The 13,392-nt window shown below is 41.4% G+C and overlaps 1 protein-coding gene across 11 annotated transcripts in view; it reads left to right on the top strand.

Moving 5' to 3' along the window:
* The window catches only part of LOC139387434 (amphiphysin), a 138,506-nt gene that overhangs the window by 83,809 nt on the left and 41,305 nt on the right, over positions 1–13,392 (top strand). For all 11 annotated transcript variants that reach the window (XM_071133596.1, XM_071133606.1, XM_071133600.1 and 8 more), the window contains exons 9-10: positions 9,121–9,203; positions 12,431–12,569. In XM_071133596.1, the coding sequence (XP_070989697.1) occupies positions 9,121–9,203; positions 12,431–12,569 (222 nt within the window). The remainder of the gene's footprint in view (positions 1–9,120; positions 9,204–12,430; positions 12,570–13,392) is intronic.

Below are 13,392 nucleotides of genomic sequence, written 5' to 3'. Positions count from 1 at the left end.
CCACTTAAACCTTATTATCCTGTGTTCAAAGGTACTGCATTTCCAACTAGCAGGGACAGCACTGTTATGTAAGATTGTAATTGTCTTACTGAGGTCTAGGGAAAGGACTACAGTAACTGCCACATATTAAGCCTATTATATTGTATTGGCTGTCAGCAGTATTACTGGTGAATATAAAGGTCATTGTGTTACTAAGGTGTGTCAAAGTATTAATCTTACACTACTCATTTGAGCTGTTGTTTTTAGCGTTATTTTTTGTAGGCAATGGAAATATAATATGAGTTCTGTTGTGTCCCAAATGGTACCCTATTCCCTAAACTATAGCCTCTTGCAATTCCTATCCTCACTACCCATCCACATCGTGTGTGTGTGTGTGTCCTGACATTTTTATCTCGAAGTTCAACATTTGCGGTGACAGACATCCATTTTAGCTTCTGGTTCTAGACTGCCCTCTGCAGCGAAAAGTATAAATTGTGCCTCATTAATTCATTTTTCATTTATTTCAGAGTTTGAGTCAATTTAACCTAAGTTGCAGATGTAAAATAAACGCTTGTGATGGCCTTTTTCTTTCTAATCCTTCTGCACCGTTCAACCAATCCAGTAAATGTGGAGTTAAGATAATGTCGCCTTGTAAGAATGCATTTGGTTCGCACCTACCCACTGAGGGTAGGTTCAATTCAATTGAAAGGCAGTTAATTCAGGAAGAGAACTGAAATTACAATTCAATATCAATTTTTTATGGCATCTGAATAAACTGAAAAGTAGAAGTTATTTATTTCAAAAGTTTTTCAATTTGTGAATTTTACATTTAAATCACTTCCTGAATTGACTACCTTCAAATGGAATTGACCACAACCCTGATTTATTTGTATTTATTTAATTGATCCTTTATTTTTGAGTACTCTGGGTCACCCAGCAAGCACCTGCGAAATCGTGATTTGTCCAAATGATCAGTGAATAAAAATTAGCATACTGGAACGAAGTTCCTCATTAGTCGTGTCATCCCACAGTCTGTCGACAGATCCTACTACCAATAATGTTAGGCCTTTGATTGAGAATGGTGCTGAAGGGGATGGCTGCCGTTTTACGGACTCCTAACCAATTGTGCTATTTTGTGTTTTTTTCGTGTTGTTTGTAACTTATTTTGTACATAATATTTCTGCCACCGTCTATTATAAACGATAAGAGCTCCTAGATATCAGAACAGCGATAACTCTCTTCGAACTGGACAAAGCTTTTTCTTTAACAAGTTGGACGTGAAGGATTTACTGCTGCTCCCAGACCAGGCCCAAATCCCCGTCATTAACATGAAGAGGAGACCCTGATACATGAGACGCAGATCCAGCTGCCTCGTGAGAATTCGTTGGAATAGTAACCCGCCTCTACCATCCATCCTACTAGCCAACATGCAATCATTGGAGCATAAACTGGATGAGCTCCATTCGAGATTATCATACCAATGGGACATTAAAAACTGTAATTTCTTATGTTTCACAGAGTCGTGGCTGAACGACGACATGGATAATAGAGTATACAGTGTGCTGGGTTTTCCATACATTGGCAAGACAGAACAGCTGCCTCCGGTAAGACGAGGGGTGGGGGTCTGTGTCTATTTGTCAATAACAGCTGGTGTGCGAAATCTAATATTAAAGAAGTCTTGAGGTTTTGCCCGCTTGAGGTAGAGTATCACATGATAAGCTGTAGACCACACAATGTACCAAGAGTTTTCATCTGTATTTTTTGGAGCTGTCTATTTACCACCACAAATCGATGCTGGCACTAAGACCGCACTCAACGAGCTGTATTAGGCCATAAGCAAACTGGAAAATGCTCATCCAGAGGCGGTGCTCCTAGTGGCCGGGGACTTTAATGCAGGAAAACTTAAATCCATTTTACCTAATTTCTACCAGCATGTAACAACCATGTGCAACCAGAAGAAAACAACTCTAGATCACCTTTAATCCAGACACAGAGAAGAGTAAAAAGCTCTCCCTCCCCCTCCATTTAGCAAATCTGACCATAATTCTATCCTCCAGATTCCTGCTTACAACAAAAAAACTAAAGCAGGAAGTACTAGCGACTCACTCAATGCGGAAGTGGTCAGATGACGGAGATGCTAAGCTACAGGACTGTTTTGCTAGCACAGTATGAAATATGTTCTGGGATTCGTCCGATGGCATTGAGGAGTATACCACATCAGTCACTGGTTTCATTAATAAGTGCATTGATGACGTCATCCCCATAGTGACTGTACATACATATAACAACCAGAACCATGGATTACAGGCAACAGCTGCACTGAGCTAAAGGGTAGAGCTGCCGCTTTCAAGGAGCGGGACACTTACTCAGATGCTTATAAGAAATCCCGCTATGCCCTTCAGACTAACCATCAAACAGGCAAAGCGTCAATACAGGACTAAGATTGAAACCTACTACACCGGCTCTGGTGCTCGTCGGATGTGGCAGGGCTTGCAAACTATTACGGACTACAAAGAGAAGCCCAGTCGTGAGCTGCCCAGTGACGCGAGCCTAACAGACAAGCTAAATTACTTCTATTTGCGCTTTGAGGCAAGCAACATTGAAGCATGCATGAGAGCACCAGCTGTTCCAGATGACTGTGTGATCATGCTCTCCATAGCCGATGTGAGTAAGACCTTTAACACTCCTGCTGTGTTCCGGTCGAATTGGACCGATTTGACAGGTTTTCTCTTTGAAAAATGTAGTTCATTTAATCTGATTGTCATAAGGTTCCATGACTTTGTCCACACAGGGCATCTGAACACACAGAATACTTTTTGGTGTTTTATTGAACTTTTGTACATCTGTGGTGTTCCCGGTAAAAAATGACCGGTCATTAGAAATGAATGGGTGTGACTACAATTACTGTGTACAAAATTGAGTTCAGTCACATGCCCATTCATTAGATGGACTGCCTCTCCCAGACCCCCACATGCATGTGTGTTTGAACACACACACTTACACCTCACTCCCCTTCTTGGCTTCCATGGCAACCCCCAAGGGAACCTTTCCCCAATATAATCTTTCCCCCACGAGAACCACACCTGTTGGCATTCTCACAAACAATCGCAACATTGTTTCAAGAATATATAGAACTTTTCTCGCAGCTTTGGTATAAAAAGCTTTTTTGAGGCCTTGCTCACAAGGTGGCAGCACAATGACCAAACGATATACTGTATGTGAGGCTCTTGATCATATCTTTGATCATGACACTGGTGAGGAAGAGAGAGTTCTTGCTCAACTTTGACACAAAGTAGTCTGTGATAGATAGCACAATATGTTTCATCTGAGTATTTGTTATAGTCAAAATAATCCATACATTATGCATTTTTAAAACCCAAAAACGAGTTGAATGAGCTCAGGTCAATGAGGCATACAGGGTAGCCTAGTGGTTAGAGCATTGGACTAGTAACCGGAAGGTTGCAAGTTCAAATCCCCGAGCTGACAAGGTACAAAATCTGTCGTTCTGCCCCTGAACAGGCAGTTAACCCACTGTTCCTAGGCCATCATTGAAAATAAGAATTTGTTCTTAACTTACTTGCCTAGTTAAATAAAGGTAAAAAAAGATCTAACACAACATTAGGTGATAATATATGTATTATTATGTATTTATAATCAGCTATAATGGGGCGGTCATTTTGGACCGGGAACACAGAATTCATTAACATGGAACGAACACAAATGTAGACAGATCAACATTCACAAGGCCACAGGGCCAGACGGATTACCAGGACATGTACTCAGAGCATGCGCTGACCAACTGGCAAGTGTACTCACTGATATTTTCAGCCTGTCCCAGACTAAGTCTGTAATACCTACATGTTTTAAGCAGACCACCATAGTCCCTGTGCCCAAGAACGCCAAGATAACCTGTCTAAATGACTACCGACCCGTTGCACTGACGTCTGTAGCCATGAAGTGTTTTGAAAGGCTGGTCATGACTCACATCAACACCATCATCCCAGAAACCTTAGACCCACTCCAATTTGCATAACACCCCAACAGATCCACAGATGATGCAATCTCTATTGCACTCCACACTGCCCTTTCCCACCTAGAAAAATAACACCTATGTGAGAATGCTGTTCATTGCCAACAGCTCAGCATTCAAATCAAATCAAATTTATTTATATAGCCCTTCGTACATCAGCTGGTATCTCAAAGTGCTGTACAGAAACCCAGCCTAAAACCCCAAACAGCAAGCAATGCAGGTGTAGAAGCACGGTGGCTAGGAAAAACTCCCTAGAAAGGCCAAAACCTAGGAAGAAACCTAGAGAGGAACCAGGCTATGAGGGGTGGCCAGTCCTCTTCTGGCAGTGTCGGGTGGAGATTATAACAGAACATGGCCAAGATGTTCAAATGTTCATAAATGACCAGCATGGTCAAATAATAATAATCACAGGCAGAACAGTTGAAACTGGAGCAGCAGCACGGCCAGGTGGACTGGGAACAGCAAGGAGTCATCATGCCAGGTAGTCCTGAGGCATGGTCCTAGGGCTCAGGTCCTCCGAGAGAGAGAAAGAAAGAGAGAAAGAGAGAATTAGAGAGAGCATACTTAAATTCACACAGGACACCGGATAAGACAGGAGAAGTACTCCAGATATAACAAACTGACCCTAGCCCCTCGACACATAAACTACTGCAGCATAAATACTGGAGGCTGAGACAGGAGGGGTCAGGAGACACTGTGGCCCCATCCAATGATACCCACGGACAGGGCCAAACAGGAAGGATATAACCCCACCCACTTTGCCAAAGTACAGCCCACACACCACTAGAGGGATATCTTCAACCACCAACTTACCATCCTTACCAAGGCCGAGTATAGCCCACAAAGATCTCCGCCATGGCACAACCCAAGGGGGGGCGCCAACCCAGACAGGAAGATCACATCAGTGACTCAACCCACTCAAGTGGTTGGCCTGATCACAGACAACGATGAGACAGCCTATAGGGAAGAGGTCGGAGACTTGGCAGTGTGGTGCCAGGACAACAACCTCTCCCTCAATGTGATCAAGACACAGAAGCTGATTGTGGACCATTCTCATCGACCAGGGCTGTAGTGGAGCAGGTCGAGAGCTTCAAGTTCCTTGGTGTCCACATCACCAACAAACTATCATGGTCCAAACACACCAAGACGGTCGTGAAGAGGGCACGACAAAGCCTATTCGCCCTCAGGAGACTGAAAAGATTTGACATGGGTCCTCAGATCCTCAATAGGTTCTACAGTTGCACCATCAAGAGCATCCTGACCGGTTCCATCACCACCTGGTATGGCAACTGCTCGGCATCCGAACACAAGGCACTACAGAGGGTAGTACATACATCCCAGTACATCACTGGGGCCAACCTTCCTGCCATCCAGGACCTCTATACCAGGCGGTGGCAGAGGAAGGCCTTGAAAATTGTCAAAGACTCCTGCCACCACAGTCATAGACTGTTCTCTCTGCTATCGCATGGCATACGGTACCGGAGCGCAAGTCTAGGTCCAAAAGGCTCCAAGCCATAAGACTGCTGAACAGTTAATAAAATGGCTACCCGGACTATTTGCATTGACCCTTGCTGCTACTCGCTGTTTATTGTCTGTGCATAGTCACTTTACCCCTACCTACATGTACATATTACCGTAATTACCTTGACTTACCTGTACCCCTTCACATTGACTCGGTACCGGTACCCCTGTATATAGCCTCGTTATAGTTTTAATTTTATTTTGTAAATATTTTCTTAAGTCTTATTTTTCTTAACTGCATTGTTGGTTAAGGACTTTTAAGTAAGCATTTCACTGTAACTTTTTGTGTTCAGTGCATGTGACAAATAAAATGTGATTTGGTGTGCGTCTGTCCACAAGAGATGACTTTTAAAGATAATTGTGTCTCAAGATGAAATCCATGTTTTTGATACTGACTTTAGATATTTAATATTTTCCATGTTGTTGTGCACTGGGATGTAAAAGATGCACAGGTGTACTGTTGGAAGGATGTAGCATTTGCCGATTCTGAGTATGGAGTGGCAGGGTAGCTTAGTGGTTAGAGCGTTGGACTAGTAACCGGGAGGTTGCTAGTTCAAACCCCCAAGCTGACAAGGTACTGACCCTGAACAGGCAGTTAATCCACTTTTCCTAGGCCGTCATTGAAATAAGAAATAAGAATTTGTTCCTAACTGACTTGCCTTGTTAAATAAAGATAAAAAATGAGTCAGAGTCACCGGTTGCTTATACTGTATTATAGGAGTGGTCACTGGGTTCAAGATTTCTAAAGAGATGTAGTCTGGGGTGGTTTAGCCGCTGCCGCAAGAACACATACTGTGTCGGCGTGGGATGGGATACGGCCCACAGCCTTCATTTTTAATACATATGTTTAGCTACACGGATCCACGAGATCAGGATGGTAGTACGAGACTTAGTCACTGGATGATGTCTCTAGAAATGTAGAAAAAAAAAATTGTAGAGTGGTGGTTCCAACATTTTTCATCTTATTGAATGGAGACAGTGAGAGAGAGACAGGAAAGTTGGAAGAGGGTTTGTGTCAGAAGGGAGTGGGCAGGTGGCCTAAGGTGGTCGAGCGATCTGTGCCGCAGCCTACGGTGTCGACATATGTTTGAATCCGGAACACTTCCCTTTGACACAACCTCTCTCTATCTTTCTCCACTGTCATCCTCTCTCTCTGTTCAATAAAGTCAGAAAATACCTACAAATATTTATAAAAGCTCCCAAGATCAGGATGTTAGTTCGTACTCGCTACACTGGCCATTGTGCGCATGTTGATTTTGTAAATTCCGACCAGACGAGATCCTGACATGCAGGTTAAAATACCAAAACCAACTATGAACCAACTATATTAATATGGGGACAGGTGGAAACGCACATAAAACATGAATGGACATTAAAAGCTAGATAGCTGTTGCTAGCAGTTTGTCCTGAGGGATGAACATTGGGTTGTTATTTTACCTGATCATGTATTGTCCCCTTAGCTGTTTTCTTGTAGAATTTTGACTTGGCTCATACAAAAATGTTGTATTTCTTTACTCAGACGATTAATCCACAGAAAACCTAGTTAGTTTTTAGTTTGTAGTTTCAAATTAGTATCTCGTTTGTCTTTCAAGCAACCACGTGTGGCTGTATCTTTGTGAAAACCAATAAGGAGATGGGATGTCAACAGGGATGTCATATTGAGACTAAAGTCTCTTTTGCAAATGAGCCCCGCACAACACAAAAACATAAAAGTACACAATTTACACATAAGATACAAAACACAGTCAATTTAAAACAAACTTTCTTCATTATAAAAATTCTCTGTCAATTGCCCTAGTAACACCAAGCATTTTGGAGATTATTCCAAACATAGGGTGCAAGGAAGTTAAAGGCTGGTTTACTTAACTCTGGACACACCAAAGGAGTCTCCAGAGTTAACCAACCCTGTGAAGTTAGGTAAGTTGGAAGCTTGTGGTAGAGGCGGGACATCTATTTTAGCATTTTGCATCGTAGATGTTGACCCGCACAAGCAGTTTGGATGAAATTATTGAATAACCCGTATTTGTTCATTTATTTTGTAACGTTCAACTTGGCCATCGAGTCAGCATGTAACAGCATTGTGCTTCCTTATTTATAGACCATTCCAAGGCCTTTGACACTGTTGACCATCACACTCTCATTCAAAGGATGACTGAAATAGGCCTGGATCAGACTTCGTGCAAGTGGTTTGAGAATGATCTGTCAGATGGGACTGACTCAGTGTGTGATTTCTGATGGTGTCAAGTCTAGTTTCCTGGATAGTACAAAAGGTGTACCGCAGGGGTCGGTACTGGGACCTGTTCTCTTTACTATTTATATAAATAATATTGGTCTATCTGTTGAAACTTGTAATATTCATCTGTACGCAGATGACACTGTTATGTCTGCAATTGCCCCAAATGTTAACCAGTCTTTGTGACTTTGTTGCCTTGGTTGGTTTAACAGTTGTACTTAATGCGGCAAGACTAAATATACATTGTTCTCTAGTTCTCGCAAATATGTTTCAGATGAATGACATATTTATTCATTGGATGGTTCTCCCATTGATTGGGTTTCCACCTATAAATATCTGGCAATCTGGATTGACAAAGATTTAATGTTTAAAGAACATGGATGAGCTAGTTAAAAAGCAAAGCTTATTTTTTAGAAAAATATCTTGCCTCTCCCTAAGTAGCAGGAAGCAGATGGTAGAGTCAACTTTCCTGACAGTTCGTGACTATGGTGACACCATTTACCAGATTGCAGCAGTCACTACTCTTAAACCTTTGGATGCCGTCTACCATGGCGCCCTTCGCTTTATCACTTCATCCTGTATCAAAAGGTTGGCTGATCTTCATTAAAGTCCCGTAGATCACTTCACTATTCCCTTTTAGTTTACAAAGCTCTAATACACAAGCTTCCAACTTTCCTAACTTAATTGCTAACGTATAAAATAATGAGCTACCGAACCCACTCACAGAATTGGTTAACTCTTGAGGTCCCTCTGGTTTCGACAAATTTAGGTAAATCCTCCTTCAGTTTTTGTGCCCCCCATTGTTGGAATAACCTACAAAATTCCTTGCATGTTGATTGCCTGGTGCCGCTAGGGCGGTTTAGGACTCTGGTGTTGAATGAATTCATTGAGGATGGCTGTTGTTTTGATTGATTGTAGTGGTTTATTTGTTACAAAAACTCTCCCCTGTTTCTGAGAAAATGTTTGTACCCGGGGCACCATTGGGAATGAGACCTTGGTCTCAATTGGGCTAAGCTGAATAAATAAAAGTTCATAAAAATAATAAATAACAGTGACTACTTCATGCTGATATTTAGTGGTTACAGACTTTCTTTTGCTGGCTATTGTTTATGATTGAACTGAATAGGACAGGGAAGAAACGAGGCAACATGGCGGAATTGGTGCACTATGACAAAAGTAGTATTTCACTATTGGTAACTGGCCCCCCTCATATAAATGATATTGATATGGTATTGCGATACGTGCGAGGCCCATGCTAACATGTAAAGAAAGGAGTTGGATGTTCTACCTTTAACACTTTTATCACATCAACATTTGTCTCTCTCTTTCCTCTCTCTCTCTCTTCTGGCTGTTGTAGCTCTGTAAGCAGCTGTATGAAGTGATGACCAAGCTGGGAGAGCAACACTCTGACAAAATGTTCACCATACAGGGAGCGCCCAGGTGAGCAGTTTCCATATGTCAGCTTTAATATTGCAGATAGATTATGCGTTCTATCATTGTGATTGTCTGCATCATTTCCAAACTCCCACATATTTATTAATTTCCCCTAACCCTACCACCCCTCCCTTAATTGAAGTAAACAAATGGACAACAACACTTAGGTTTCTACTTCCAGCTTATACATACTAGAGGGCTGTTGTAATGCATGTGGGATCAAATGATATCAAAAAGGGTCCATCGGAGCTAATGAAACAGGATTTTATTGAGCTGTTCAACACCCTAAAAGGCCCTGAAAAGCAGCCGATTATCTCTGGTCCCATGCCGTCGCTGGGTCACGGCTGTGAAAGTTTCAGCAGGCTCTTAGCACTTCATATCTGGCTTAAAGACTAGTGCCACTCTGTTGGCATAACTTTTATTGACAATTTGAACACTTTTTGGAAACAAAAGATGCTCTACGCCAGGTATTCCCAAACTGGAGAACGGGGTAAGCGCAATGCCGTCGGGGGTATGCCAAATACAAATGTGATTCACATTAAAAATATATATATTTGCGCTACCGTTCAAAGGTTTGCGCTCACTTAGAAATGTCCTTGTTTTTGACATTTTTTAATTGATCAGAACTACAATGTAGACATTGTTAATGTTTTAAATGACTATTGTAGCTGGAAACGGCTGATTTTTTATGGAATATCTACATAGGCGTACAGAGGCCCATTATCAGCAACCACCACTCCTGTGTTCCAATGGCATGTTGTGTTAGCTAATCCAAGTTTATCATTTTAAAAGGCTAATTGATCATTAGAAAACCCTTTTTCAATTATGTTAGCACAGCTCAAAACTGTTGTCCTGATTAAAGAACCAATAAAACTGACCTTCTTTAGACAAGTTGAGTATCTGGAGCATCAGCGTTTGTGGGTTCGATTACAGGCTCAAAATGGCCAGAAACACAGACCTTTCTTAAGAAACAAAGACCTTTCTTATGAAACTCGCCAGTCTATTCTTGTTCTGAGAAATGAAGGCTATTCCATGCGAGAAATTGCCAAGAAACTGAAGATCTCGTACAACGCTGTGTACTACTCCATTCACAGAATAGCGCAAACTGGCTTTAACCAGAATATAAAGAGGAGTGGGAGGCCCTGGTGCACAACTGAGCAAGAGGACAAGTACATTAGTGTCTAGTTTGAGTAACAGTCGTCAACTGGCAGCTTCATTAAATAGTACCCTCAAAACACCTCAACGTCTCAACGTCAACAGTAAATAGTTGACTCCGGGATGCTGGCCTTCTTGGCATTGTTCCTCTGTCCAGTGTCTGTGTTATTTTACCCATCTTAATTTCTTCTTTTAACTAGGCAAGTCAGTATTTACAATGACGGCCTACACCGGCCTACACCGCCCTATGGGACTCCCAAACATGTCCGGTTGTGATAGAGCCTGGATTCGAACCAGGGTGTCTGTAGTGACGCCTCTAGCACTGAAAGGCAATGCCTTAGCACTAAGGCAATGCCTTAGACCACTGCACCAATTTAATACATTTTAGAATAAGGCTGTAACGTAACAAAGTGTGGAAAAAGTCAAGGGATCTGAATACTTTCCAAATGCATTGTATATGAGCTGGTTAAGAAGCTAATATTTAAAGTAGGCTTGTTCTACAGAAACAGATTGTGCCTTTCTCTAAGCAGTAGGAAGCAGAAAAGGTTGTCTGGACTAAAGATCCATAGATCTCTACATTACTCCCTATGCCCTACTTCATGAACTTCCATCTAACTGTGCTGTTGAAGTATAGACACCTGAGTTGCCTGATCCATTTACAGGATTGGTTCCTAGGGCCTGCACCGAGCTAGGTAAATCCGCTTTTAGTTTTAATGCACTGTATTGCTGGAACAAAATTTTAAATACATTTCATCTTGATGACCTGGTGCCATTCTGGCTATTTTAAAGTATTGACTGGGAACTTATTTGTGGATGAATGTTTTCTGGGTGATTTGTGATGTTTTATTTGTGCTTACAAAGTTTTATTTGTGGTTTTGTATTTTAATGTGTAGATATATTTATTTTGTGTATAATATGTATTTTATATTGTATTATACAGGGCACATTTGGAAAAGAGACCGTGGTCTCAATAATAATGTTTCCCCTGTCAAAATAAAGGTACAATTTTAAAATATATAAGGAAATCAGTCAATTGAAATAAATAAATTAGGCCCAAATCTATGGATTTCACATGACTGGGAGTACAGATATCCATCTGTTGGTCACAGATACTTTAAAAAACACTTAAGGGCGTGGATCAGAGTATCTGGTGTGAGCACCATTTGCTTCATGCAGCGCGACACATCTCCTTCGCATAGATTTGATCAGGCTGTTAATTGTGGCCCGTGGAATGTTGTCCCACTCCTTTTCAATGGCTGTGCGAAGTTGATGAATATTGGCGGGAACTGGAACACGCTGTTGTACACGTCAATCCAGAGCATCCCAAACATTCTCTGGATCAGATGTGCCCTTGAGCAAGGAACTTAACCCTAATTTGCTCCCGGAGTGCCGTACTACTATGGCTGACCCTGTAAAACAACACATTTCAATGCACCTATCCGATGTATGTGACAATATAAACTTCTTTATTTGCTATTCTGTCCAGGTCTCTCTTACAAAATAGATATTTAATCTCAATGAGACTAACCTGGTAATATGAAGGTAAAATATTTATTTATTTTAAACCTCTTTGACAAACCTTTTAGCATTAGCTCATTTGTTAACATTGATCTTGTGTTGATTCCCAGGGGTCGCAATTAAAAGGTCCACACCCAATTCCAGTCGTCTATGGATAATGTATTCTATTTAACCTCATTCCATTATGTTAATTTCTTTAAAATACAAATTGCAACCCAACATCCAAAGGATTATGTGCACAGGGAATGTTTCTCACATATGCAACATTTAAATGTATTTTAATTTAAACTTTGCAAATGAACTAAATAGCTGCTTTCTATGAGTCTATCTGTGGACAGCAAGTTAGAGTATATTTACACAAATAGCATATCATATCCCAGTTTAATCCCAGCATTTGCACCCTCACCATTGTGCACTTTTCACATTTAATTTAAATGACAATAACAGTTTCACAAATATAGACAAGCCATATTCCTTGAGTTAGCCTTTCTCCTGTTGGCGCATGTGTTAATGAGTAAAAAAAATAATATATCTTCATTGTTTTATCCTCTTTACTTCAGTGATTCAGGACCTTTGCGACTCTCTCGGGCCCCCTCGCCACCGGACAGCGACAGTGACGAGAGCCCAGTGGACACTCCTAACCACATGCTGGCGCCTGCCTCTCCCGGCCCGCCCCGGCCCAAATCTCCTTCAGGCCAGGTATGCCTTACCCCAATACACTCCTATTGACAGCCACAGGAATCTCCTACTTCAGTCCTGGATGCAGGTATTTGTTCCACCCTAGCACTAGCACACCTGGTTCAACTAATCAAAGCCTTTATGATTGGCTGATTAGTTGAATCGTGTGTTTTCCATTGGCTAGATCAACAAAGTCCACCCCTGTTGGTAACATGCTCTAACCAAACGCATGTAGCGCCAGACCAAAGTATTTCAGTATACTGTGTGACGCTCTAGGTCTACTCAGTTGTACACTATCCATGTACAATTACACCACGCGAGTCTTCCTTTGACGTATGCTAACCAAACACCTGTTCAGTAGTTTATATTCATTTCCAGCTAATTCTGGTTCAACAAGAGATAATTAAATTTGAAGTCAAACTAATCAATGACAGCCTGTTTATTTGAGAATCAGATTTGTGTAACCCACTGTAGTTGTAGACGCAGTTTGAGATCATATTGACTTGTTATGGCTCTATTTCTTTCCCGTACACTTTGTATGTATTGTTATAATGGTGAGTAATAATCTCTCATGTGGTGTCACATTCATTTTTAAACACCATGGTTTAATTATACTAAGAGTAGTGTTATATTTAGGTTGCGATGTGTTGATAGTTATGAAGGTACTGTTTGTGAGTGTGTGTGTGTGTGTGTGTTCGTGCGAAGAGGAGTGTCTTAACAATCCAAAACACACTACCCCATGCAAATCTCCCTATAGGAACCCAAAACCCAGATGATTTTTGTTTCCCAAATTCCAGACTTAAATGCACTTGTTGTCTTGGATGCCAACAATATTGTTGTTCTT

Source organism: Oncorhynchus clarkii, chromosome 28, assembly GCF_045791955.1.
Source record: "Oncorhynchus clarkii lewisi isolate Uvic-CL-2024 chromosome 28, UVic_Ocla_1.0, whole genome shotgun sequence".
Lineage (NCBI taxonomy): Eukaryota > Metazoa > Chordata > Actinopteri > Salmoniformes > Salmonidae > Oncorhynchus > Oncorhynchus clarkii.
This window is presented reverse-complemented; position numbering and strand designations above follow the sequence as displayed.